The following is a 26,925-nucleotide window of genomic DNA, read 5'->3' as shown; positions in this document are numbered from 1 at the left end:
GGCAGAACAGTGTAGGTAGTAACGGGAAGGAGGAGCTGAACAGTTTCAGTGTCTTATTACGATCCGATAATTTAACTATCAGTCATGCTGAAATGCTTTTCTGAATTGGGCTTTTTCTGTCTGTTAGGTTTTACACGGTGACCATACTCTCATTTTTGTGCTGCTTTGCAAAAAATAATTGCAATGCAAATTGGTATTAGGTTTTTTGAATTGGGGGAGGCATGAGCAAGACTGTTAAGCAGAAAAGCACCTCGTAATTCTCACCAGACTTTCTTTTGAAACGAGTCTGCATTGTGCACTACATGCAGAGAAGTCTTGTTACTCACTAAAGGAAAAAAAAAAAACCAACCCACACCCTTTTACTGGTTTTAACTTAGACGTTTCAATGTTGTTTCTAATCTGTCTCTTTATCAAAGGAAAAACAGAAACTTAATCTTCAAATGTAATGCTTTACCTTTGTAGTTCTTCATTTTAGCCTAGTAAAATGAAAACCAAAGTAGTTTGTTAGCTTAAAGCACTTTATACTGCAAGTGTTGCTTTTTTCCTCTGAAATGTGTCAAGGTTTTTGTTATTGTAGGCGGTGTATGGTTATGGTTTCTCTTTCCTGCCTGTCCATCTGACTTCATGTCTTAAATGAAAAAGGGTTGAAAGATGCAGCTGCTTAATATGGCAATGACTTTTAACAGGGATTAAGTCTATTACCATACACTTAAAGAGTTAGAATATATACTTGGCTTTGCCCAGGAAATGATAAATTGCAGTGATTTTTAGACTTGGGGTAGTCCATATTGTCTCTTCTGGGAAGAAACATTTTAATTACAACCTATGACTTACAGTATTATGTGCAACTTTTTGTAACACAGGAAAATATACAAATTATGTAGTTCTAGTTTTATAAAATTTTATTTGCAGGTCCTGCCATTTTCTGTGTTGTGCTTTATTTTGCCCCATTTAATTTTTCAGTTTGTAGTAGATAATATGTCATAGTGATAAATGTCATAAGGCAGCACAGATGTGTTTTCTCTTGATGCATCTAGAAAAGGTGAAAAATTGACTAAGTAATACTAATATATGTGACACGGTAAGGTTTTGGAACTTTTCTACCATAAGTGGGTCTTCCCCACATAAAATGGTATACGTACTCAGTTGTTAAAGTGCTGTGCATCCGTTAAGCACCTGTAGGTAAATTTGGTGCTACTTGAGAGAAATTTCCAATTTGGGAAAGCAACAGCCTTAGAGAATCAAAGCAGAGACCATTTGTGTCATGGAAGAGGTTAAAAATGAAACGCCTCGGGGTTTGTGTCAGATTGAGACCTTTCTGGCAGTAGACGCACACAATCTATGATGAAAACCATGTTATTTGTTGGGGTACTATGTTACACAGAACTACTCATCCTCATTGAATATACAGCTAAAGCTCAAGGTTAAGGAGCTGTTTGAGTACATTTACGTTTTGGTTGAATCTGAACCACTACCATGTAAAAGAAACTTGAAATTACTCAAATTTAGTGGAAAGTCCACCAGAATGAAAAACCAGACTTTTTCACCAACAATCAAAGAAGGTTTAAACTCTTTCCATTAGTTTACTGGGCTACATGAATGTATATACTAACATTTGTGTGTGGTAATAAAACAGTGCTTGCACCTTAGTTTTACTTACCTGTTTGATGCTGTAAGTTGCTGCATAGCCAACCTTTATTAAGTAAAAACGTCTAAACCAGTGCAGATTTTTTTCCTGTTGAACCATCTTAGTGATTTTGGCTATATGGGATTGTACAATGTACGTAAACATCTACTGCAATTTATAGAATTACACACAAACACACATATGTGTATAAAAAATTGTTTTATAATAGAACTGAGCTCATCCTCATCTTTAACTGTAAAAATCAGCAGCTCAGAACTGCTACTTTTGTTCTTGTACAGAATTTTTTAGATCCGAGACATTTTAAAAACCCACAAAATGAAATCTTAAAGTACATACCCAACATGAAATATGGAGAAAAGATTGTATTTGATGAGGAAAGCAAGGACAATACTGACAATTAAACACAGTAATTAGTGTTGATGTAATAATCTTTAGCTTGTCTGATTTTTTTATTGTTTTTTTTTTTTTCCCTGAAGTACTACTTTATGGTAGGAACCGTTTTCCTTGCAGTCTGCTTGGGTAAACAGCAACAACTGAGCATGTAATAAGAAAAATGCCATTGCCTAAACCATTGAAAATTCATGTGAAACCATCAATATAAATTTTCTGGAGTCGCATATTGATGAAAAAAGTAGATTGCTACTCTTATGATGATTCACTATGCTTGTGTCAAGATATCAGCATTTGAGCTACTTTAGTTAAATAAAATCATGTTTTGAATAGAGTGGCTAATAATCTTATTAACAGTTTATCTAAATAGTAACATTTAAACTTCAACTTGAAGTTTAAATACTTTTCTGAAACTTTTTCACCACAGGTGAACCATTATAAAAATAGGGATTATAAAGAAAGAATACTTAGGAAATAGCAACACAGAACCATATATATGCTTTGTCCTTTCTTGTCTGTACCTATGCTTTTAACTTCCTTTTCTGCAACCTTTTATGGTTCCTTTATCCAAGATTTAACTGTAAAAGCCTTTGGCTTGAGAACGTAGTACGTCAGCCTCTTTAACTGATTGTTTGCATTTATTTCCAGGAACAAATGATGAGAAAAAAACAAGCTATGCATCTAGATGCACGCTATGTTACAATGGTAGAAAATGCCTATTACTACTGTAATCCTCCTCCAGCTGAGAAAACTGTGAAGAAAAAACGTCCTCCTTTGCAGGAGTATATTCGTAAGCTTCTTTACAAGGATCTCTCCAAGGTTACCACAGAGAAGGTAAATCCTTTCAAAAACTTTGATACAGATTTTTCTGGAAGTGATGTAGTATTAACTTTCAAAGAGCTTGGGGAGGTTTATACTTTTTTTTTTAATTGCAAGGAAGAGGAATTGTTTTTGTATCCCTGATTGTTAAGACAGTTTCATTGCTTTTATCATAATGCATGGAAGCTCCAGTCACGGACCTCCATTCTCCACAGTCATCTAGGTGCTGAACAAATAGAGAATGAAATAAGAATCTTTGTACTACTTATCTTACATTCACAGTAAAAGACTATGGTTAAATACAGACTGTAAGAGCAAGAAAATTATGGAACTGATTTGGACAGCATGATTAGTAGTTAGAGAACAGCAGTTGGGTTACATTTGTAAAGTTTTCTGTAGCTACTGCAGATCTGGAGGATGCTTAAAAAAGAATGAGGTTGCTTGCAGACGCTTTCAGGGATTTCATCCCAGAGGTGAGAGAGGGAGGGAATGACAGTGAATATCTTGATATTTTGTCTGCTAAAATGTTAAGCTTGTTTTAAAACTTGGTTTAGGTCCTGAGACAGATGCGCAAGCTGCCTTGGCAGGATGCAGAAGTAAAAGACTATGTTATATGCTGTATGATCAACATCTGGAATGTGAAATATAACAGTATTCACTGTGTAGCCAACCTCTTAGCAGGGTTGGTCCTTTACCAGGAGGATGTTGGAATCCATGTTGTGGATGGGGTGCTAGAGGATATTCGACTGGGAATGGAGGTAAGCAGCCATCATTTTTATTAAGCCATGCTCATCTACTTATGTTGAAAGGAAAACAATAAAATAATCATGCTTAAAGAAAAGAATCCTTAGATTCTGTATTTCTGTCTGATGACTTGACCTGTCTCAGTTGTTTCCTTTATGTAGGTTTAGTGAAATAAAAACACAACTCCACCCCCACTCCCAACCCCCCAAAAAAACCCAACCCAAAAACCAAACTACAAAGATTACTATAACAGTTATTGTGCACCCCTTAGTAAGGCGATACAGTTTATTCTGCACGGTGTAGTCAGATTCATGCAACTTCAAGTAGCTTTGGAGACTAGTCCATATTTTGATAGGGATTATAATTACAAGAATTCTCTGGGCAATGAAAAATCATCATAGATTTAAGATGGAGTGTGTTAAATGTATTTTAACTTTACAATAACTACTAGTTGACCAGCTTTCATAAATACCATCATACTTTAATATTTAATTTTGTGTAATGTAAGTTGCCATAACTAACTATATTTTATTGTAATGAATTCCATCAATTTAAAATTAAAAAAGCAAGCAAACAAACCCACAATTTTTACAAAGATTCTATTGTATCTGCATGATGAAGTGATTTGTGATTTTTGTTATTTTTTGATAAAGGTTAACCAACCGAAGTTTAACCAGCGGCGGATCAGCAGTGCAAAGTTTTTGGGGGAGCTTTACAATTATCGAATGGTGGAATCAGCTGTAATATTTCGAACTCTGTATTCTTTCACATCATTTGGTGTGAATCCTGATGGGAGTCCTAGTCCGCTGGATCCTCCAGAGCATCTTTTCAGAATCAGACTAGTCTGTACAATCCTCGATACCTGTGGGCAGTATTTTGACAGAGGATCCAGCAAACGAAAACTAGATTGCTTCCTTGTATATTTTCAGGTATTCTAAACTAAATTGTATGTAGTTCTGTAGATTTCTTTAATGAGCTAACGTAGGTCAGTCTGTTACATATTTCTCTCATTGTTCTCTAGCACTATAATTTTTAGAATTATAGTGTGTCTGATAGCAGTTTTATTTTAAAGTGACATGTATGTTCAGTTATGTAGATGTTACTTTTCCAACAAACTTGCAGAACACTGGGGTAGCAATTGGTTCACTGAAGGGTTTAGGTTCCCTTCTTCAGGGAGAAATGGGCTGACAGAAACCTTGCGAATTCCAGCAAAGGTAAGTAACAATCTTCCAGTTGGGATGGAATAGCTCCAAGCAACAATACCACCTGGCACTGACTGCCTAGAAAGCAGCTTTGCAGGACTATTGCTGGTATTCCTGGGCTGTATGAAAATGACAGCGAGTTCTGCACCATTAAGGTGATGAAGGCCAACAGCATTCTATGTTGTGTTGACAAGGCTGTAGCCAGTGGATTGAGGAAGGTGATGATTTCCCCCACCCTTCCCTTCTGCTTGCCACTGGTGAGGCCACATCAGGAGCACTGTTTCCAGTTGAGGGCTCCCTGGCAGATGAGAGGAGAGACATCAGCAAACTGAGTTAAGTCCGGTGGAGGGTCACCAAAATGATCAGGAGGCTCTTATTCCTCACACTGTGGGTTTGCTCAGCTTGTAGAAGAGTGCTAATTAGGTTGCTGTCCTCAGCTAATAGTATTTGTAGAGAAGGAGAAGGCAGATACTTCCTGGGCATGCACAGTGAAAGAGTAAGAAGTAGTGGTCACCAGTTGCAGCAAGGAAAGTTCTGACTCAATAGATGTAACAGGAAGGGGAAAAGATTTTGTAACAGGAGTGTTTAAACACTGGAATGCACTTCTTTGAATTTCTTTTGGCATTCCAGACCATGGAATTCATGCTAAAACTCTTTGGACTTAATTTCTTTTTCTTTTTGCTTCTCTCTTATTATACTAAAACATAGAATTGTATAAAACATAATATGTAGAAATATAATAATAGACAATATATGTAAAATATAAAATTATACTAAAACAACAATGTTAAGGTGATAATGACTTATTTCAGACCTTCAGGATGCATATCCTTTGTCTGTATCTGAGATGTGAAAAGATATTTTTTTTTTTTTAAGTACAGTATGGTCCCATTTTTAAACCCGAAGTAAACTTGTCATTGAAGAAGTCATATTTTTGTTACACCTTGCGATTTCTACAGGTGTTCCTTTTGACCATGTCACCTTTTAAATAAATATTCTGTTACTTATACTTCACTTTCAATTTTTGCAACACCTTTGTTCTCAGATTCTACTGTTAGGTGGCCTTAAGATCAGCATCTATTTTTTTATGATTGTATTGTAAGGGGTATGTGCTAATTTGTTATACAGGAAACTAAGTAAGTCAATTCATGCTAGCTGCAGTCTTAAACCTTTCTGTGATGTTTCCCCCCTTCTCCCCATAATATGGCTTTGGGAATTCATTTCCTTGAAAAAATATGGAGGAAGGAATTGAAAGCTGGCCAGTTGATAAGTGCTCATCTCTCGCAGAAAGAATCTGCCCTTAGAAGGCACTTTCTTTTCAGTGCTTTTTTGCTCAGTCTTCATACTTCTAACAGTCGTTACAATAAAAGGACCGTATTCTTAATGTTTGTGATATCCAGTGTTATCAAATGATGTTTAGTGATACCAAAGTATCTAATAGTTGTGTGAAATAGGAGAGCAGTGATATGAAATCTTTTGCATTTTCTACTGTATAAACATGGCTAGGTATTACAAAATTTGTAAGTTAAATAGTTTATAAATGCCAGTGTGCATATAATTTATTTTAGTATTTTGTATTCTAGCGGTATGTTTGGTGGAAAAAAAGTCTGGATGTTTGGACAAAAGACCACCCATTTCCTATAGACATAGACTATATGATCAGTGATACACTGGAACTGCTGAGACCAAAGATAAAGCTCTGCAATTCTCTGGAAGAAGCTACCAGACAAGTGCAAGACTTGGAACGAGAATTCTTAATAAAATTAGGTAAGAAAAAGTACAAGGGAAAATAAGTCTTTTTGACAGTTCCTGTATTCCTTAAATTTATCTCTTGTATGGTGATGATAAAGTAACTATTGTTATTCCCATTATATAATTTTTTTAAATCTCATTATAGAAATATTTTTTCTAACTTCTTTGCATTTTTCTGATCACCATAGAGATCATATAGAATCTCCATAACTCTAATGTGATTGAGTATTAAAAAAAAGTCAGTATGAATACTATTAATACAGTAGTATTTGGAGAGGGGGTGTGTGTGTATATATATAAAAGTCAGTATACGGAGTAGTATGGTGCAAATGATGAGGAAGAAAACTGAATTTCATCAGAAAAATTCAGAAAGCACCCTCTACAACAGAAGAGAAGGAGCATCTGCGCACTGAGTTGCTGCAGCCTGTTGGTTGGTGAGCACTGCGGGGAACCAGCTTGCTTGTTCTGGTAGTTTGGTTGCTTGCAACTCCGTGTTCCTTTCCCATTCCTGGATTTGACTAGAACTGCTGTGTCAAAGTAAACATTAGTGTAACCATACAGTAAGAGAGCATGTTTTGCTTTCAAAATGCTATCAGATACTTTGAGCCTTACATTTCCTTTGGAATAATTTGAATGGGCTTTATGTTTCAGTAGAGGCCAGAGGATGATTTCCTTTTCATGAATTAGAGCTTTGGTTGGATTGTTGAAGTTTGGTGTTTTTTCCTTCTTAAAATGTATCTGTCAGCTAGGTTGTATGCTAGGTTGTAGTTCCTCTTTATTCCACATAATATACAGTGATGTATATTTGTAAATCTTGCTGTGTTAAAAATTAGTTAATTTCAGGAGAAAAAAGTTGGGCTTGCAACACAGCTCAGTTGACAAAATAATGGTTAGTGTGTGTCTAAAACTACTATCATAGTAACCTTTAAACCTTTTGTACGTATCAGTTCTTACTAATTATTGGATACTACTGTGCTCATTTCTCTTTAAATGGAGCTGTTTTCTAATGTTCCATTTTTGTTTGAAGACAAGCTTCGTCATGAAAAGCTTTTATATGTAAATTTTACACTTTATAAGTGTTAATTATGGCCTTAGTAGCACTTCATCTAGTTAGACAAGTTCAATTTTTAAGAATAATCCTTTAATCCAGTGGGATGAGTATGTGCAATTGCCAGGTGAAACGCTGCAACTTCTGGTTTTGGAGGAATTTATAGTTTTAATATGTTATTTGTTTAATTGACATGCCTTAAAATTACCTATGTAGCAACTGAAATGCATATAAAAAATTTCCTTATGGTGTGATCTAAATTACTAGCTTTTGTGTGATCAAAATGATAACCAAGAAGTAATTTACTACTAGTTACATAAACTGTAATATTCCTTTGAAAAATACTCAGCACTTCCTACAAATCATGAGAACTTCTGTTCTCTGAATCACTACCACCATAGCAGTTGAATTTGGTGTATTTAAGGGGGAGGTGTGTGGTCACTGAACATGGGCAAGTGTTGGAGAATGTTTTACTGTGTGTGTTTTGGCATGAGCAAAGCCCGTCAACGGTACAGCCTTTTAAAAAGAGGGTTGTGTCCTGCATGTCCCCCAAATGTGTTGCTTTTCTTTATGTTGGTATTACTTGCTTGCTATTAAACATCAGTATAGGGTGGGATAGTTCCTAGTCATATTAGGACTGTTTGAAGGTGGTCTCAGGAAGGTTGTCGTCTTCCTTTCTGACCTTTGAAGATTATGACAATAAGCGTGAGCATATCTGAAGGAAATTAGTCTTTTAATACGTTAGCAAAAATTCTAGTAAAACTGCAGTTCTTGATCAATTCCCATAGTTCCTCAGCCCGTGAACAATACAGGGAGACGATACTGTGTTAAAGACCATGGCATGCTTTGCTCTTTATCAGTCTGAAGTGTAATTCTAGGCAGAACAGTGCGGTGGCTTGTTGCCTGCAAACCTTGAGTTGGGGACTGGCTGTTGGTTCCTGTGCCGCTCTGGTGATGTTTTGGTTTTTTTTTTTTCTTTTTTTTTTTTTGTACTGGTGGGAATATACTGAGTGATTCAAGAGAAACTCTTGTGTAATTATAGAGCAGCACAGATTTTGAAGAGCACAGTGTTTATAAATAAGGTGAAGAAAAGAACGCTTTGAAATCTCTGGAATGTGAAGGAGGAAGTATATTTGTATATATGTTCACATAGAACCAAAATCTTCAATAAATACCATAGTGCCATATATACCATTCATTTTATATCTGAGTTTTGTCTAATTAATTGTGGCTCTAAAAATTCACCTCATCTCAGTCAAATTCTTGTAGTGAGCCCTGACTGCATGTGTCTGCATTTTGCATCTCCTAAAGACATCTGGAGGTGGATCAAAAAGAAAACCACCACCACACAAGAAAAAAAAAACAACCCCAACCTAAAAAATCCCCAAACCTGGTAACCCCCAAACCACATGTATATTCAGAATCTAGACTTCTGCTTCAGAATGGCGTGTATGACTGCATTTGTTCTTTGCACATGGCAGAGAATAAACGAGTGCCATGAGCAAAGAACTGATGTGTTCATTTGCTGTCCAAAAGGCTTTACACTAAAAGCCAACCCTTAGTGGGGTTGGTGTAATGTCAAAATACAAATGACAAACTGCATAGTAACGGTACTGACTCCTTAGTGAAATCTTTGAAAAATTACTGGCTTTAGATCTGCTGTGTTGCAGAAGGCTGGCATCAGCATTGCTTTCTGCTAGCTCAAACCACTATCCCCTGGGGGATTAAATGGCTTTATAAATTAATGAAAAAAAAAAAGAATATATTGGAACTATAGTGTATGCTGGACGTTAGTTCTTTTTTGCACTGGATTACTTCATTTTTCTCTAAAAACAGATCTTAATTTTTTTTTCCTGAATGAGATCCATGCTCAATTCTTAAATATTTTCTCTGAAAACAATTCTGATTGAAATCTATATCTAAGACTAAATTGGACACTGAAGCACTGAAAGAGGCTGAAACTTATTTTTAGCTACTGTGGGAATGCTATAGATAAGGGTATTACATTGAAGGATACCTTATTGAAAGAAAGCAGAGGTTTAGGGGGCTGCGCTTGATACCTTACACACAGTAAACTAAAACGTCTTGAGGGATAGAGGTGGTGAGCAGGTCAGTAAGGAAAACAGTAAGGAAACTGATCTAAAACACAGTGAAAGAACTGTCAGCCCTGTCTGCAAGTAGGATGAGTCCACTAGATAATACTTTTGGAAGAGACTCTGATTTCCTACAGACTTTATACAGGCACCTATATCCACATAGGTTCAAGCGCAGCCTCGGAGCGTTAGAAGAGAGTCAGAAAGGTTTGTTACAGGCTGAGAAAATAGTTGTTTCAAAACTGTTAAATGACAGTAGTGTGAAGTACTGGAACCAAGACTGCAGAGGCTTGATGTCTTCTGGGTTCTGCTGGTTTTGTAGGATGTCTGTAATGTAGTGCTTATATTTCAGTGCATGTTTCAGTAAAGTTGCACGTTTAGTTCAAGGATATTTTGAAGCAGTTTCCCATGCAGCTTCTTGATCACTGTTCTGTTGGAGATTTTAAACATTCTCCATAATGTTTTCCTCTTTTTCTGGCAAGGAAACTCTTTCCCTTTATGAATAAGGTAGTGATATACAGAAAATGTTTTGTTCAGAAGTCGAATGTTATGACCTGTTGGAAGTTTCAGTGTTGAGTAACAATGGACTTCTGAAATGATCTTCCACTTGTAACTTGAGTGGTTTTATGTCTCCTAATGTTCTAGTTCTTGTTCTAATTCTGTTCTAGTTACTTGTTCTAATTCTTTCTCTTTTTCCAAATTTCAGGAATTGTGAATGACAAAGATTCCAAAGATTCCATTACAGAAGGAGAGAATCTGGAAGAAGATGAAGAGGAGGAGGAAGGTGGAGCAGAAACAGAGGAACAATCTGGAAATGAAAGTGAAGTAAATGAGCCAGAAGAAGAGGTGCACTTAATCATTTACCTTGTCTCGCATAAAAAGAACGAGTAATCAATATTTTGATTACTCATTGCTTTCTGAAGTCCTTCTATGTCACAGAGTTAGCAGGTGAAATGTGGGTATACACAACCCAGTCAGTACTCTGAGGATATTTCCGTCCTGGTTTTGTATATATGGAAAACTGAATACAGAGTGTTTGAGGCTTATTTCAGAGAAATTATGGCAGAAACTTGAACCTGACAACTTTCCTCAGGGTATGTGCTGCTTCTCAACAAAAAGATGCTTTCAGTCTTTTGGCATGAAAACACTTTCGGATAATTTTCTTTATCTGTTGTAGAAGCAAATGTATTGACTAGATGTCAAAGCAGTCATGTAGGAAAAATAACAGGCATTCAGAGTGTGCCTGTGTAATATGAATAAATAAAAGATTTACGGAGCATAACAATCTTCCTTGTTTACTGTGCCTGTAATCTTTTGAATCAAAAATGGTGGAGCAAATAAAAAAAAAAAACACAGATGTATACACAGAAATTCTAAGTTGTCACTATGACACAGCAAAGTTGACACGATAATGGTAGTGTTACAAGAAAATGATTTCATCAAGGAAACAGGAAATACTTTTTCTCCTTATGCTTGGGTTGGTTTACTAGTAAGCTTTCTTTTAGTCTTGCTTCTCAGCGTTCAAGTTCCTGAAGCTTGATTGGGTTTGTGCCTTTACCCACAAATTAATAATATGATTAGAATCATAAATAGTTGGGGGGTGGGGAAGGGACCTCTGGAGATCTTGTCCAACCTCCCTTGCTTACAGCAGGGTCACCTACAATAGGTTGCCTGAGGCAATGTCCAATCAAGTTTTGAATATCTCCAAGGATGGAGGCTCCACAGCCTCGGGGGGCAATCCATTCCAGTGTTTAATCACCATCACAGTAAAAATGGCTTTTTTTTTTTTTTTCCTTAAGTTTAAATGAAATCTTTCAGCTTGTGCCCATTGCCTCTTGGTCTGTCAGTGGGCACCGCTGAGAAGAGTCCAACTCCCTCTTCTTTGCTCACTCCCTTCATGTATTTATATGCATTGAGAGGCTAAATCCCATCTCCCTCAGCCTCTCCTACTGTGACAGGTGCTCCAATCCCTTAGTTGTCTTCATGGCCTGTTGCTCGACTGGCTGCAGTATGTCCATATCTGTCTTGTTTTGGGGAACCCAGAGCTGGGTGCAGCACTCCAGATGTTCTTGGTCAGTTTGTTGTCCACCAAGACCCTAGGTTCTTCTCTGCTGAGCTGCTTTCCAGATGGTCAGCCTCCAGCCTCTGCTAGTGAATGGGGTTATTGCTCCTCAGGTTCAGGACTTTGCATTTACCTTCATTGGACTTCATGAGTTCCTGTCAGTCCGTTCCTCCAGCTTGTCGAGTTCCCTCTGAGTAGCTGCACAACCATCTGGTGTATTAGCCGCTGCTCCCAGTTTTCTGCTGTACTTTTTTGAAAATGTCAGATAAAGCCAAGGGAGTTCAGACTGGAGCATTAAATACAAAACTCAACATATTTACTAAGACCAAACTGAACTAAACAGGTTTGGGTGGGTAGGCGGTAAGAAAGGTGTAGAAAATGTGTATGAGGAATCAGATGCAAGTGGTCTCTCTTGTTTTAAAACAGTCAGAAGTTATTCTGTTCTCAAATTTAAAACATTGAATATTTCAGGAGGGCTCTGACAATGAGGAAGAAGAAGGTGAAGAAGAGGAGGAGGAAAACACAGATTATCTTACAGATTCCAATAAGGAAAACGAAACCGATGAGGAGAATACAGTATGTATTGTTGCTTTAGATGAGTGAATTGACTTTTGCATTGTTGCTTTTCTTTACTGAGTGTTTTTTGCCTGTGCTGCTCATAACATATCTAGGAAAACACAGCAAGAACACTCCCTGCTATTCTTTTAAATACATTCTAGAGCTGCTTTTTATATCTGCAACCTTTCATTATTACCTTCTGAAAATATTTATGCCATCAACTTTACTACAACGTGTTTTTACGGGACCATGCACTTTCACAGGTAGCTAGGCTGGAAAAAATTGCATAAATGATGGTTTTGTAATGCCAGCAACGGTAACAAACTGATACGATAAACAAGGTGCAGTAGTTACACTCCACTAGATCTCAAAAATGAAAGGGAGACAAATCAAGAAGTGCAAAATTTCCAAAATGCAGATTTGGGATTGGCAGATTATAACATCTATAGCAAGAGAACCTGTCCAGTTAAGCCTGAGTTGCAGTTACATAGTAAGGAATGATCATTATCAACAATGTGTTGGGGTACGGACTTTAAACACGGTTGTTGTCATGTTGTGCTTTCCAAATGCTAAAGGATGGTATTCATCTTGGAAAGACCATCTAACTTTATGGACTTATGGAAAAATTAGTTGTTTGGTGCGGTAGGGATAGAGGCTTTTCTTTGTATTGTTGCCGTATGTGGAATGTGTACATATACTTCTGTACGCATATGCTAGTATGTCAGAATATTGTGAGTGGCCAAGCTTCACTATAATTGATGCAATAAATGTAAAAAAAAAAAAAAATCTATCTTCAAGAAAACAATCCTGGCTGAAAGCCTTTTTCTTTAACAACTTGGTTTTTAAGCTTTTGATTAGGTATGATATGGAAGCAATAAGGATATCTTTCCCCTTGTTTCTATACTGAATATTCATATTTCTGAAACTAATGTAACAGGATTTTTCCCATTGCAATAGGAAGTAATGATTAAAGGAGGAGGACTTAAGCATGTCCCTTGTGCAGAAGATGAAGACTTCATTCAGGCATTGGATAAAATGATGCTGGAAAATCTTCAGGTATAAATATTTATTTTCTAAAATTAATGTAATTTGCTGTACAGCTAACTATATTTGATTTTTTTTTTTTAAGTAAATAAGTGATTATTGCATAGCTTACCATGGCTGAAGAACATGGATTTTTTTTTTTTTTTTTCTTAGTTGTGGTCTGTTCTCTGCAATTGACAAGTTTGGATAAGTAACTTTTACTTAAACAGCTGTTAATTGTATTGTTTTCCCAGTGAATATATGACATGCTGACAGATATTTTATTGAATTAGTAATAAATACATCAGATATGCAATGCTTCTGAATTTATCCTAGACTGCCCAAGCCTAGTTTTTAATATTTTTAAAATGTAGCTGCGTTTAACTTTACATAACCTTTAGGTCTTGTATGTCTTTTTCAGTCACATCTGGTAAATACTTTAGTATTGCAACCCCTGTATTAGGAATACATTAATAACATGCTATAAAAAAATCTTGAATGTAGAATGTCCATTCTCAAATGTGTCAAGTCTCTAGATTTCATTCCTTACAAGGTTGTTATCTAAAATTCCTTTGAAATTTGAAGTACTCCATCCCTGCAACTTCTTCACAAGCAAGGAAATCAAAGGAAAATGTAATAAAACCAAACACATCTGTTTATATATTACTGTGTTTTCTTGGGAGGTTAAAACTTTTCTTGGTCATGAAAACATGAGCATTGCCAAACTGACATTTTTAGTATCTGATCATTTATAGTATTTACTTCTTTTGATAGCAACGGAGTGGCGAATCTGTTAAAGTACATCAGTTGGATGTTGCTATTCCTCTACATCTCAAAAGTCAGCTCAAGAAGGGTCCCCCACTTGGAAGTGGGGAAGGAGAGTCGGAGTCTGGAGACACAATGCCATTTGTCATGTTAACACGAAAAGGCAACAAACAGCAGGTAAGAGTTCATGTAAGGTATAGATATTGCTTAAATAAGTAAAATCCTTTCACTTTTCTGAAAGTCAAACTCTGACTTTGGACATCACAGAGTATTTTGTTTCTTCATCCTTTTATCAGATTAGGATGCAGGCATCTCAATTTTGATAAATAGAAAACGCTGTATGTAGTTTCTTGGAATTCTTGGTTGTTAATAGAAATCATGTAGGAAAACACTGTGGTTAAATTATACTTTACTATGTTTCGTGATCACACCAGTGGGACAGTGGTATGTTTTTATGTGTATTTTAAACATAGTTGTTGAAGGTGAACGCTTGTGGTTGGTGGGCTGCCACTGGAAGTTGATAGGAGGAGAAAAGAAAAGGAGAAGTATTCCAGAATCTTCAAGGTTCTACAGATTTTTCTGAAAACACATCCAGCTTCAAATCAAGATATATGGTGTTTGCTAAATTCCATTTCCTAAGTAACTGACACTTGGCTGGATTTGTTCAACTTGAGGAAAAAAAAGTCATTATGTCTGAAGACTTTTTAGGAGACTCTTCTGGAATGTGCTGAGTGAATCTGTCAGAGAAACTCAAATGGAAATCATGTTGATAAAATAAACCCCTTACTTCATGCAGCCAAGCTATACATTTGTCTTGGCACTGTTCTCCAGTGTATGTTTGAATTTTCCTGCATCAGCAAATGCATAGTATACAAATTAATATTTAACACGTTCCACATGCATTTCTCATCGTGGTTTAGGTCTTCTAAAGAAACCTTTTCATTTCAGTTGTATAAATTGATGATGAAAATTAATGACTTGAGTTTGTATGGAAAGCAAAACCACGGCATTGTTTCATTCCATGCATCTGTACCTTTCAAGTGTTTAGATCTGTGTCATTGCTTTTCTTTGACTTTTGTTACCTGAATTGTGACAGTAGTGTAACAGCTGAGGTGTATAAACCTGAAGTAGTCTTCCTCTTCCTTCATCTGAAAGATGCTTTAAAAATCTGTGTAGAAAGTGGGAATGTCTCTTCTCATAAAACACTTGAACTGATGAGTGTGTGCTGTGCTAAGTGCTTTCAAAGTGTAAGTGGCGATACCTATTTGAGTGGGCACATACATGCTGGTGTTGATGTTTAACTGATTTCCTCACTATATTTGTTTGGTTATTCTGTTTTCCTGGAACTTGAATATTCTGCGAAGTTCTACAGAAGTTTTTAGTGGGGAATTTCAACTGTTGTCATTGGGCTGAGAGGGGATTTAAGAGATGTCTATTTAAAAAAAAAAAAAAGTGTTTAGTTTTTTCAGGATAATTTACTGGGAGTATCTGTAGTTACCAAGAATTTTAGGATCTTCATATTCTGTGTGAGGGGAAAATATTGCTGACACGTGGCTTGAAAAAGAAAGCAGAACTTGTTCAGGAGCTTTCCCTGCTCCTCCCCCAGTATTTGCTTTTGGGAGTAGGCTCTTCCTGCCAAAACTCCTCTCAGCGTTTCTAGAAATGTAGAAAACAGTTGCTTTATAGACTACTTCATTTCTTGAGTCAGTGAAAGGCTTCTTTGTCCATAGTTCTGTATTCAGGAAAAAAAAAAGTCTTAGTAGTTCAGATTTAATAGAAAAATAAGCAGGAAAGAAGAGGTGGAGTTGAAAAGAAAATAATTATTCCTTCTTATAGTAGTTTATTTTAAATCTGCGTGAGGAGAACATGGAACGCGCACAGAGTTTTGAAGCGATGGGTGTATGCTTTACTGTTAAGTTATAGGTGTAAACTTTCAGCTTTTTAAAAACAGTCAGAAGGAGCTTGCAGTCAACCTGGAAGGCTGTACGTAACTTCTCATCCACACAGTCACTGGAATGCTAAGCATCGCCACCTCACTATGACATCAGCCTAATCACTTCCTATGTTAGCAGTTGGTTTGGTCTCTGTGGTCTTTGTCAATGGTGCTGCTCAAACTGGAAATCTTTGCTGTGAGAAAGTACTTACTGATGAAAATGGAACGTGCTGTGCTTCCTTCTGGAGGTTAATGTTTGGTAGTTGACGTCGAGTCACTAAATACTCAGTTCACGTGCCAGTGTAAGCCAGATCTTACTGGAGCACTGACAACTTGTTTTTCTTGAAGCAACGCAAGAACAACTGACTGCTATTTCCCAGCAGCATACAACATGAATTAATAGTCGTTGCAGGCTGATAGTAGCAAGGACACCATATTTTATCCCTTTTTTTTTTCACACTGATTTCCAAAAACGGGCAATAGCAAAGATATGGGGGGAACATCTATCTTGCAATAACCCGCCAGCTGTAGCAAAGAAATTATATGACAAAACCTACAAACCCAGTAGCAGTAGAACTGGAAAGGGTTATTGGAAATTAGACTATGGCATCATGATTTATCCACAAGCCATGAGAGAGCAAGGGGAAATTAAGAAATACTGCCATCGTAAGGGATCAGAGCTGAGGTCTATCTAATACCTTTTGATGTTTTTGAAACTGTCCAAGATGTTTTATGCCAGGTGGGTGTGAATAGAGATTTAGACAGTAAAAAAGAAAGTCGCCTAGCATTGAGAAATTTGGTTAATACCTGAGACACAAGATTTCCTTTCATTTGAAAGATTTTTAGCAAGGTTCCATAAAAGAATGGCAATACCTATGGAATAGTCAAGTCTGTCCTTGAATGTAAATTCTTTATTTCAGTGGTGTTTTTGAAATCTGTAATCCAGTCTTCTGAATGATTGTTTTGGTCTTGCTTCAGTTTGCCATCTTCTAAGTGAAGTCCTTATGTTCTGTCCCCATCTCACAGATTTTATAATAGGTTTTCAATGTACCTCTTCAGTGTTTGCAAGTCGGAAATGTTTCATTTGCTCAGTAATAATCATATCCTTTAGTAATTGTCATCAGTGATTTGATTTCTGATGGCAATCATCTGATTGCCTTGAGATACTGACTCAGTGGTATTTTGTTAATTACCAGTCTATTGGTTTTTTGTATCTGTTTTTCATTTGCACCCTTCTATATTTCAGTTTTCTTTTTTCCTACTTTAAGCATCCTGTCTGAAAACACTTACCAATCCCATTAAGCTGATAAATCTATAGAACAGACAAAATATAAAGGACATGTTAAGATAGATGAGCTTAATGGTGAAGCTAAGGAATTTTTTTTTTTTTATCATGAAATGGGTTAGTTAGTTGTGTCTTTTTTGCGTAAAGCTCATTTGACAACATCTGGGAAAATACATAGTCTGCTCAGCAATAAGTAACTAAAGCTTACTTTTCTTTTGGCATTTCAAGAATTTTCATTTTTATTTTTCCCTGCACACCTTAATAACAAGCTTGTATTTATGTTCAATATAATATGCTATTACACCCCCCCAAATATCTTGTCTGATTTGTCTCATGTAAATAAATTTTCTAGTTGATAGGGTTTCACTGCACCCAGGTTTTTCTCAAGTCTTCGCAAGAGTCTCTTAACTGTTTCAAACGTAGTTTATTTTCAAATGCTGCATCTGAGTACTTTGTACCGTTTGTACACTCGTCATGCCTCTCCTGCTAGTGGGGCACTACCAGCTCACCGATACCTTGAGATTTCTTAGTAATTGTGGCATTAAATACTAGCTGCTGGCCATGAGGATTTTGCTTTTACTGCGTACCTTCTCAACAGCAGTTTTGGTAATGTATCTTTCTGTCTGCAACTTTTGACAGCGTAACAGAAAAGAACACTTAGAAATTTGCCTCTGCTTTTATTTCTGTGGAAATAGATCTCAGATGACAAGAACAAGCTGCAGGATTCAGAGTAGTTCCTGGAATATTAAGAGTGATTATCCTTAAATGCATTAGCCCACTTATACCACGGAAATATTTATTTCTAATGGATGTGCACTTGAAGGGGGATGTGAAATCTTTCTAAATGTGTTCACAAACTTTAGCATTAAGGGGTTTCTGGAAAGTATTGTTTCAGTTGCAGATAAGACTAACTTCTCTGTTTTGGAACAATTCTAAAAAAAATTCTGTGGAAAATAAATTTGGATTTTCTGAGTCTGGGGAGAAAGAAAGCCTCTTCCCTATGCCTCTGAAAATCTCAGCTGTATTTTTCAGAGAGAGGGTAATTCTGCAGGAGTAGTACCAAGCTTATCTTTAGTGTTGCTTATGGCAAATCAGATAATGTGTTGAATATGTAGTTTGGATGTTTGGATGCAGGGGAGGAGGAAAAGCTAAAATTTGACACTACAGTTATCTCCAGACTAATAAGAAGCACTGTGAAGCTAGAATCATTTGTAAAAGGAAAAGTGCTGGCCAAGGAATGCTGGAGGATATCTGAAATACTTGGAACATTTCTCCTATGTTATCACAAGGGTTAATAGTAGAAATTCTGCTCAGGGGCTTCATCTCCTTGGAAGGTAAAGACCTTTGGAGGGAGATGCAGCTTTCTGAGCCGGCTATGATGCTTTGTCCTCAAGACTAGTGTAATTGACTGTGAGGGTATTGTCTTGTATGAAAATAAGAAATAAAGCATATATTTGTGTGCTTATGGTGAAAGTTAATAAATTTTGTTCCCATAAATAGTGCGTTTAGTAGTCTTTTGCCTTAGCAGTATATCAGCCTTTTTTGTACACAGAACATATAGGAGGTCTGAATATCTTGTGTATTCTCCTGCTTCCTTATGTGATGTAGAACTTAAAAAAAAAAAAAAAAAAAAAAAAAAAAAAAAACAAACAAAAAAAAAACAACAACAAAAAAAACCACAAACAAAAAAAAAACAACAACAAAAAAAACCACAAACAAAAAAAAAACAACAACAAAAAAACCCACAAACAAAAAAAAAACAACAACAAAAAAACCCACAAACAAAAAAAAAACAACAACAAAAAAACCCACAAACAAACGAAAACCCCAACAGAGTTTCCACTAGAAACTTATGTAGGCAGTATCTCATCACAATAACCTGGAAATAAACATAATAATATCCCCCCAAGGATGTGAACTGGTTGGAGTGAGTCCAGAGGAGGGCCATGAAGATGATCAGAGGGCTGGAGCACCTCTCTTGTGAGGACAGGCTGAGAGTTGGGGTTGTTTAGCCTGGAGAAGACTCAGGGGAGACCTTATAGCCCCTTCCAGTATCTAAAGGGGACCTACAGAAAAGGTGGGGAGGGACTCTTTATCAGGGAGTATAACGGTAAGACAAGGGGTAATGGCTTTAAACTGAAAGAGGGTAGGTTTAGATTAGATATTAGGAAGAAATTCTTTACTCTGAGGGTGGTGAGGCACTGGCCCAGGTTGCCCAGAGAAGCTGTGGCTGCCCCATTCTTGGAGGTGTTCAAGGCCAGGCTGGATGGGGCTTTGAGCAACTTGGTCTGGTGGGAGGTGTCCCTGCCCATGGCAGGCGGGTTGGAACTAGGTGATCTTCAAGGTCCTTTCCAACTCAAACCAGTCTATGATAACCCTTCTGTATTTTGGATTGTGTTGTGGTTGGCTTTGTTTTGTGATGGGCACTTAAAAACTTATTTTCATTTGCAGTTTAAGATCCTGAATGTACCAATGTCTTCCCAACTCGCTGCAAACCATTGGAACCAACAGCAAGCTGAACAGGAGGAGAGAATGAGGATGAAAAAGCTCACTCTGGATATCAATGAACGGCAAGAACAAGAGGACTACCAGGGTAAAAAAAAATTGCCAATTTAATTTTTATATTCAGAGGTACTTTCGTGGCTCTACAAAATTTTTTTTTTTTATTAGCAGTTCAGTTTCTGAATATTAATTTGTAATACTTCATGGAAAACCTGTATTTTAGTTTCAGTCATTCGTTATTTACTCCCTAGGCTCTGTGCTTGAAGAAGTTTTCATAGCTCTTCATGAAAGGCAATTTTCAAGCGGGCCTCAAATCCTTTTATTTATTTTGGGAAAGGGGAAGAACTGAGATTGTTTCCTTAAAAATAACAGGACACAAAATTACCTGATGTTTGTGGCATTGTCTCCATTACTGCAAGACAAATGAGTTGGATACAAGAGGAATTAATTTTGTACAACTTAAACTCTGCTTTTTAGATATTAATAGGTATTTTAGATCATAATAGTATTTAGTATCTTCATCAGTCTTGCTAAGACTTGCAAATACTAAGAGGTAACTGTCACCTGAGAAATAATAACTGTCACCTCAACTTCATATTGCTAAAGGTTCTAGGAGTGCTACAAATCTGGAGCATAAGAATATACTAACAGAATGAAGGTTTCATACAAATTATATAATCTAATTTGTTTTTTAAGGATGTGGAAGTCAAGTATTTTGGAACCAGGACAGATTGAAGCAAACAGTTAATACAGCCGATTATATGGCCCCTAAACTGGTGCACTTGATTTGTTTGGTTGTTAGGTGGTTTGTGGTGGGTTGGTTGTTCTGTGTTTTTTTTTGGGTTTTTTTTTGTTTTTTTTTTTTTTTTCCAGACTCAACTGTCCTTGGCTTACTCAGGTAGCCAACAAAGCCAGACCAATAAAATTGGTGGTATTCAGTTCTTATGTTAGTATTTCTATTCAATATCTCCAAAGTTCTTGCTCTACTTTTTTGTAAAGATGTTGCAGTCTGGTGGTAATCACAGTGTAAGTAGTTAATTAGCAGGAAATCTCATTTAAGGTATTTAGTGAAAGGTCATTATTCATCAAGAAATGGGAAATTTAAATTAAAGCAGCTCTAATGCTAAACCCACTATGGAATCTAACACTCTGTTCAGAACTTTGATAGTACAAGAACTAAACTTGTAGTTGTACAAAGGAGTATTTTTCCAAAGTAAGTGTCTGCAGAGCTGTGAAATGATAACACAATATATTCTTAGTATTAAACATCGTAATCAGCTTAAAATCTTCTTTTCCGAGCCAGTACCCTCTTACAAAACCCACTTGTGAAAAAGGAAGAGAAACAGCAAACTCCAGAATTAAGTATTCTGGTGCTTTTCTCAGACCTTTTGTGGTTTTTCCCTCATTAATGGTATTTCTGATATTTTTACTGGTCAGGGCATTTGGAGTTTTATGCCTTGTCATATGACTTTGTGGGTATCTTTAAAATCAGGCAGTTTAGTCTGGATTTTATTGTGAGCAATTGTGCTTCTTGTCCAAAAAAAGGATGACATTGATTTTGTCCAAAAGAAATGAGCCGGACAACTGATACCAATTGATAACCAGTAATAGGCAGGGTTTTTTTAATTTCTCAAAGATTTTCTAGGTGCTGTGTATAAAGCATTAATATAGGAGAAAAATCAACACAGAAGAAATAGGTTTTTCTGTAATTGACATCCATTTTAAAAAACAGCTGTTAATTCTTTTTTATTAACCTGGGTAATAGACACAGTATAACCAAACTGAAAAGGACATTTTAATCAGATTAAATTAAACAGGCCAAATTACGTTCCTCTTTGGAACTTCTTTTATTTAGATTTTGTGCAGTTGATTGTTATTTTGAAGAGTCAGTTTACCTGTAACAAGTTGGTACATACCAACTGAAAGAAAGAGTTAGTTTTAAATTTCTATTTCAAGCTTTGAAGTTACCAAGGGAGGAAGAAGTCTCAATTTCTGGAAGAATGCCTGAGGGTTGTCCTAACATTTGCATGTACCATTTGGTTTTTTCATCTGCACAGGGAGCTAACAGATGAAAATTCACCAATGTACTTCAAGGTACTATCAGATAATTATTTAATACTTCAGCAATGTTTATTAGTATTTTTAATTTAAAGAAATACTAGGAGCTGGGTGACTCTTTAATTTAGACTGGTATTTTTCTGTGTAGATTTTTTTTTTTTTTTTTTTTTTCACTAAAACCAAAGATGGGTGACATGCCTAGCTAATACATCATATTCCTTTGCCATTTCTTCCTTCTGTTATCGTCTCAATTACACAACTTTCCAGTTACTGACTTTGCACAAACCCTGATATTTTCTTTTGCCTACGGTGGGGAAAACAGAAGTGACAGGCATGCACACACTTGCTCATTCGTTGCTTGCTTCTAGCACCTGGCTGGCGATGTACCATAGTCTCTTCTTATTTTCTTCCTGGGTCTTGTCACTATCAACAGAGATCTCTCCTGGCATACAGAATTGTTTTGAAGGATGTTATTTCATGATGCTCACAAAAATGGAGTGTCAGTGTGTTGAATGGCTTTCTTTGCCTTTTCCAGGTGTTGACAGGGGAGCATGTGCATTGTAAACACATGGTTTATTAACTGTTGACACTGATATTGTATATTAAATCACTCAGAGTTTCCCAGTTTCTTAAAGACTGGGTGGGTAACTTACTGAAAGCTTTGTGTGCGTTTTGTAAATGGTGAGAGAATCTCATTAGAGTCTCCAGGTTTGCCCTGTGCAAGTCATTGTGAGAGCAATGTTTGTTTCTAGCAGGTGATGGGTATGTGTCTCCAATGAGATTACTGGAGATTAGAGAACCAGACAGAGCAGACTTTCAAACATAATCTGTTTAACAGCTTATTCCACTTTTCCCCTTCATTTATTCCATCTGTCTGCTGAGCAATGTAGATTCTTGCACAGGTGGACTGTCAGAAATACTTTCCATTAGATGCACTAACATATGGGCAGAGGTTATGTGGAGGTTCCTGTGATGTATTTTTAATTATATTGAGTCCTTAATAACCATTCACTTAACCTGCAAAGTAGCCATTTTTTAATAATTTAAAAAAAAAAAAAAAAAAAATGAAATGTTAGAAATGAAGTTTTACTGAATGCCAAAACACAATACTTACGTAGCTTAAACTGCTCCAAAGTTGGACATCCAGGGCTAAACCGGGCAGTGTAGGCTTCTTTTCTGCACCCACCTATTTCTTCTCACTAACTGTAAAGTGAAAAGCGCTATCATGAGACAGCTGGTGTAATGTAGGTCAGCTGAGTCACCCTCTTCAGGTGCCTGTCTATCTGTAAAAGGATCCTATTATGGCTAGCTTAGACTTAAATACCTGACTTCTCAGTGCCTAATTTTAGGACAAGTTTCTCACTGAGTCTTTAATTGGCAGCAAAATTGTCCAGTTGTTACTATTTCAGGGTAGTTTCATGTTGTGGCTTCTCCTGCTGCTGTGAACCTTTGTCCCTGGTCATTCATAAAGAAAGTAGTGGCTGATATGTTTAGAGAATAAAAGGTCACAGCCCCTTTCTTAAGCACCTGGGATGAAAACCTTCTGTAAGAACACCTGGAAATGCAAGTTCGTATTATGGAGTAGCTTGGATTTATCAAAACTGTCTATGCAATTTAGTAACTTTTTTTAAATTAGCTTTTGTGGAGTAACTTGAGTGTTAACCCTAAAGTACAGCAACGTGTCAATAAGGTATCTCTCTTACTACATGGCAGTGAAATGTGCTTGTGTAAAATCCTGTTTAAAAAGATGCATAGAAAATGTATTTAACTTTCTTCTGTATGAAATTACAGAAATGTTGCAGTCTCTGGCACAGCGTCCAGCTCCAGCAAATACTAATCGTGAACGGCGGCCTCGTTACCAGCATCCGAAGGGAGCACCTAATGCAGATCTAATCTTTAAAACTGGTGGGAGGTAGGACAATCTTCCTTTAAATGTGGTAATTCTGGTTCTAGGCAAGTAATTACCTTCCTAATTGAAACAGATAATGATCTGTGTAGTGCAAGTGCATTTGTTGTTTCCAGTCTAAATCATTCAGTTAAAATACTGAGCAGTGTTTTGTGCATCTAACACGGTGTCTGTAAATATGTCCTTTACAGAGGTTTGGAAGCCAGAGGATTATTTTTCAGTTGTGAAAAGGCTGGTAGTCTGCTTTCGCAGTGGGAGGCAGGAGAGGATACTCAAAAATATCTAGAGAAATTCCCATTGTACTTTTTTACTTTAATGAATTTGTGAGCTGTACCTCTGTATTTGAAGCTCTGAATGGAAAGAAAATAAAGATGGGGACGAAGGAGAACCTTTGATTTATGGTGTCCAAGAGCGTACCAAAAACAGTGTTAACATGAAAAGAGCCATCCCAGTTTGTCTAATAGTCATTCTACAGCTTTAATATATCTTGGTGTGTCTCTTCTCGCTCAGAGTAAGCTTGAGAATAAACCATTCAATTAACCCTGCAGCACAAATTTGAATAGACAGTTTCAGGTGAAACACATTCTGCTTTCATGTTTCTCTGCCCTTTGCAAGTTAATTTTGGAGGTGGATACATGGGAGCAGCAAGAAGGAAGGGAGAGTTTACCTGCTAATAGGCCTGTCTTTGTAAACTAGAAATAATGTAGTGTAATAATCCTATGTTACAGTAACATTGCCAACTTTTTTCTGGTACATTTTTATAGGTATTTTGTAACTTCCTTATGATAACTTACTCCACTGAGACCCTACACAGATACTGCTTGTGCAAAAAGAAAAACCCTCCTTTTTGAAAACAGACAGCAATTTAAAATATTTTTTTTAAAGAATTAACCAGACGTAACTCAATAAAATGAGCAATGCTGTCCATTTAGCGCTTTTGTATCACTGTGACCTAATACTGTCATAGAAATACAAACTATTCAGTTACACTGAATTGCTGTAATACTTGTAGGTGTTTCATAAATAACTGTGCAGTCTTCTCTTCTTTCAGTCATCTCTCCCAAATGCCTTACAACCTGTACAAGGAGCACACTATGGTTATTCTTTAAATGCAGCAGCTAGACCAGTAGATGTGATATTTGCAGACTTTTTTTTAATGCAGTTCTTTGGAAAACTTTTTATTTTTAAATGTTTTAGGGAAAATATAATTGAGGACTTCACTGTAAACTAGGTCAGACATTGTCCAGAGAACAGTTTAAGTAGTGTTTGCTTGTTCAAGTAGCTGTGCCATGCGCTTGCAATTCTGATGTAGTTTTGTATTATGTAATTTACTCTTTGTTCCTTTTAATCTGTAAGCTCCTTAGAGCAGGGACCAGGAAGTTTGTTTTAACAGGCATATTTTATTTGCTGTGTAGTGCAGTGCTCACGTTTGCAGTCATGCATCAGTTGAGCCATCTTAGCCTGTAGTAAGGGAATTTTCTTAACCCCCACTGAAAGATATTTAAGCAGAGATTTATTTATTGGAGATTGTGGGTCTACCAGTGGCTTACCAATTCTGGTACAGATTGTCTGTTGCTTGTGTTTTTAGAGCTCCTGATGTATAGGATATATTGAAGATTGTCTTCTGACTTTAAAGAGTGAACTGCAATCTGTCTGCCCAGACTACCCTCATCTTTTAGTTAAGAAGCTACCCATGGACTCTGAGGACACTAGAGTATCTTCCTATTTCCTGAGAGCAAATAGGAACCAAGCTAGTAATTTTTGTATCTGTTTGAAGGAGTTCTCACTTTCTGATGTGATAGAACTAATTTGTGTAATTACAGCTGTTACCACTTACAGGTAGAGTGAGCTGTGTTGCGTTGTTTCTTCTTTGTACATGAAGACGACTGATAGGTTATTTTCTTGCAATAGTAACTCAAACTTATTGGAAATAATAATGTATGTTACTTTAAGGTATCCAAGTTTTTATTTTAAATTTCATGATGTTAGGGATAATCTGACCAAGTAAATCTGGTTGATTCTGCTGTAAAGTACAATCTGACAGGACCTGATAGGTAAGGTTGGGACAAGGACTTTTCTGTATTTAAAGTACTGTTAAGAGTAGAGAAATCTATTTGGTGTGTTTACCTTACTTTTGAGTTGCTAAACATGTCGTAAGCACTGTGTTTCAAACATCTTTTAGGAGGTTAAAGACAAACCTACCTATCATAATGGATGATTCAAAAATTAATGTTGTTTTTGGCCTTGAACAGCTGGATCTAGCTTTGCAATTAGCCCTGCTGTCACAGAAGGATTTGGACTAGATGACCCCCAGAGGGCCCTTGGAACCTAAATTTTTCTGTGATTATGTTTTGGTCTAGTGGGGTGCTAAAACAAAACAAAAAAAAACCACCCCAAACACCTACAAATGCGTCATCTCCTTTGCCTGTGATAACCCCACAGCAAATGGAAGAATTAATTCGTGTCTGTGGCTATACAGCATGCATTTTGTTAAATAACAAAAGAGAAATCTTTTACAATGTTTATTTGTTATCTATTAACATCTTGTTTCTGTATTGAATTAAATGCAGTGAGATTTACAGGCTCTGTCAGATTGCTTATTTAGCCTGTGCAAAAAGCTGGATCAAAAATAGGAATTAATTGCTGTTTGTTTGTAATCATCAGCTTGTATAGTCTCTGGTTTTAGAATCATAGAATTGTTTAAGTTGGAGAAGACCCTTAAGATCAAGTTCTACTGTAAACCTGACACTGCCAAGTCCACCACTAAACCGTGTCCCTCAGCACTACATCTACACGTCTTTTAAATACCTCCAGGGATGGCGACTCAACCACTTCCCTGGTCAGCCTGTTCCAATGCTTGACAACCCTTTTGGTGAAGAAATTTTTCCTAATATCCAATCTAAACCTTCCCTGGTGCAACTTGAGGCCCTTTCCTCTTGTCCTATCGCCTGTTACTTGGGAGGAGAGACTGATTTTCTTTCAGGTAGTTGTAGAGAGCAATGAAGTCTCCCCTCAGCCTCCTTTTCTTCAGAAACCCCAGTTCCCTCAGCTGTTCCTCATCAGGCTCGTCCTCCAAACCCCTCAACAGCTTTGTTGCCCTTCTCTAGACATGCTCCAGCACCAGAATGTCCTTCTTG

The 26,925-nt window shown here is 36.8% G+C and overlaps 1 protein-coding gene across 2 annotated transcripts in view; it reads left to right on the top strand.

Moving 5' to 3' along the window:
* The window catches only part of UPF2 (UPF2 regulator of nonsense mediated mRNA decay), a gene marked incomplete at its 3' end in the record, with an annotated part of 68,582 nt that overhangs the window by 34,758 nt on the left and 6,899 nt on the right, over positions 1–26,925 (top strand). The window contains exons 12-21 of one of the 2 annotated variants that reach the window (XM_082481164.1): positions 2,687–2,872; positions 3,412–3,615; positions 4,255–4,530; positions 6,387–6,570; positions 10,403–10,542; positions 12,230–12,334; positions 13,274–13,372; positions 14,114–14,281; positions 19,774–19,915; positions 23,674–23,794. In XM_082481164.1, coding sequence (XP_082337290.1) covers positions 2,687–2,872; positions 3,412–3,615; positions 4,255–4,530; positions 6,387–6,570; positions 10,403–10,542; positions 12,230–12,334; positions 13,274–13,372; positions 14,114–14,281; positions 19,774–19,915; positions 23,674–23,794 — 1,625 coding nt within the window. Of the gene's footprint in view, positions 1–2,686; positions 2,873–3,411; positions 3,616–4,254; positions 4,531–6,386; positions 6,571–10,402; positions 10,543–12,229; positions 12,335–13,273; positions 13,373–14,113; positions 14,282–19,773; positions 19,916–23,673; positions 23,799–26,925 lie in introns of those variants that run through there. The other variant, XM_082481163.1, reaches the window with a different exon arrangement.

This window comes from Vanellus vanellus (genome assembly GCF_965231255.1).
Source record: "Vanellus vanellus genome assembly, chromosome: 1".
Lineage (NCBI taxonomy): Eukaryota > Metazoa > Chordata > Aves > Charadriiformes > Charadriidae > Vanellus > Vanellus vanellus.
The sequence above is the reverse complement of the archived record's forward strand: the minus strand, read 5'-3'. Positions and strand labels throughout refer to the sequence as shown.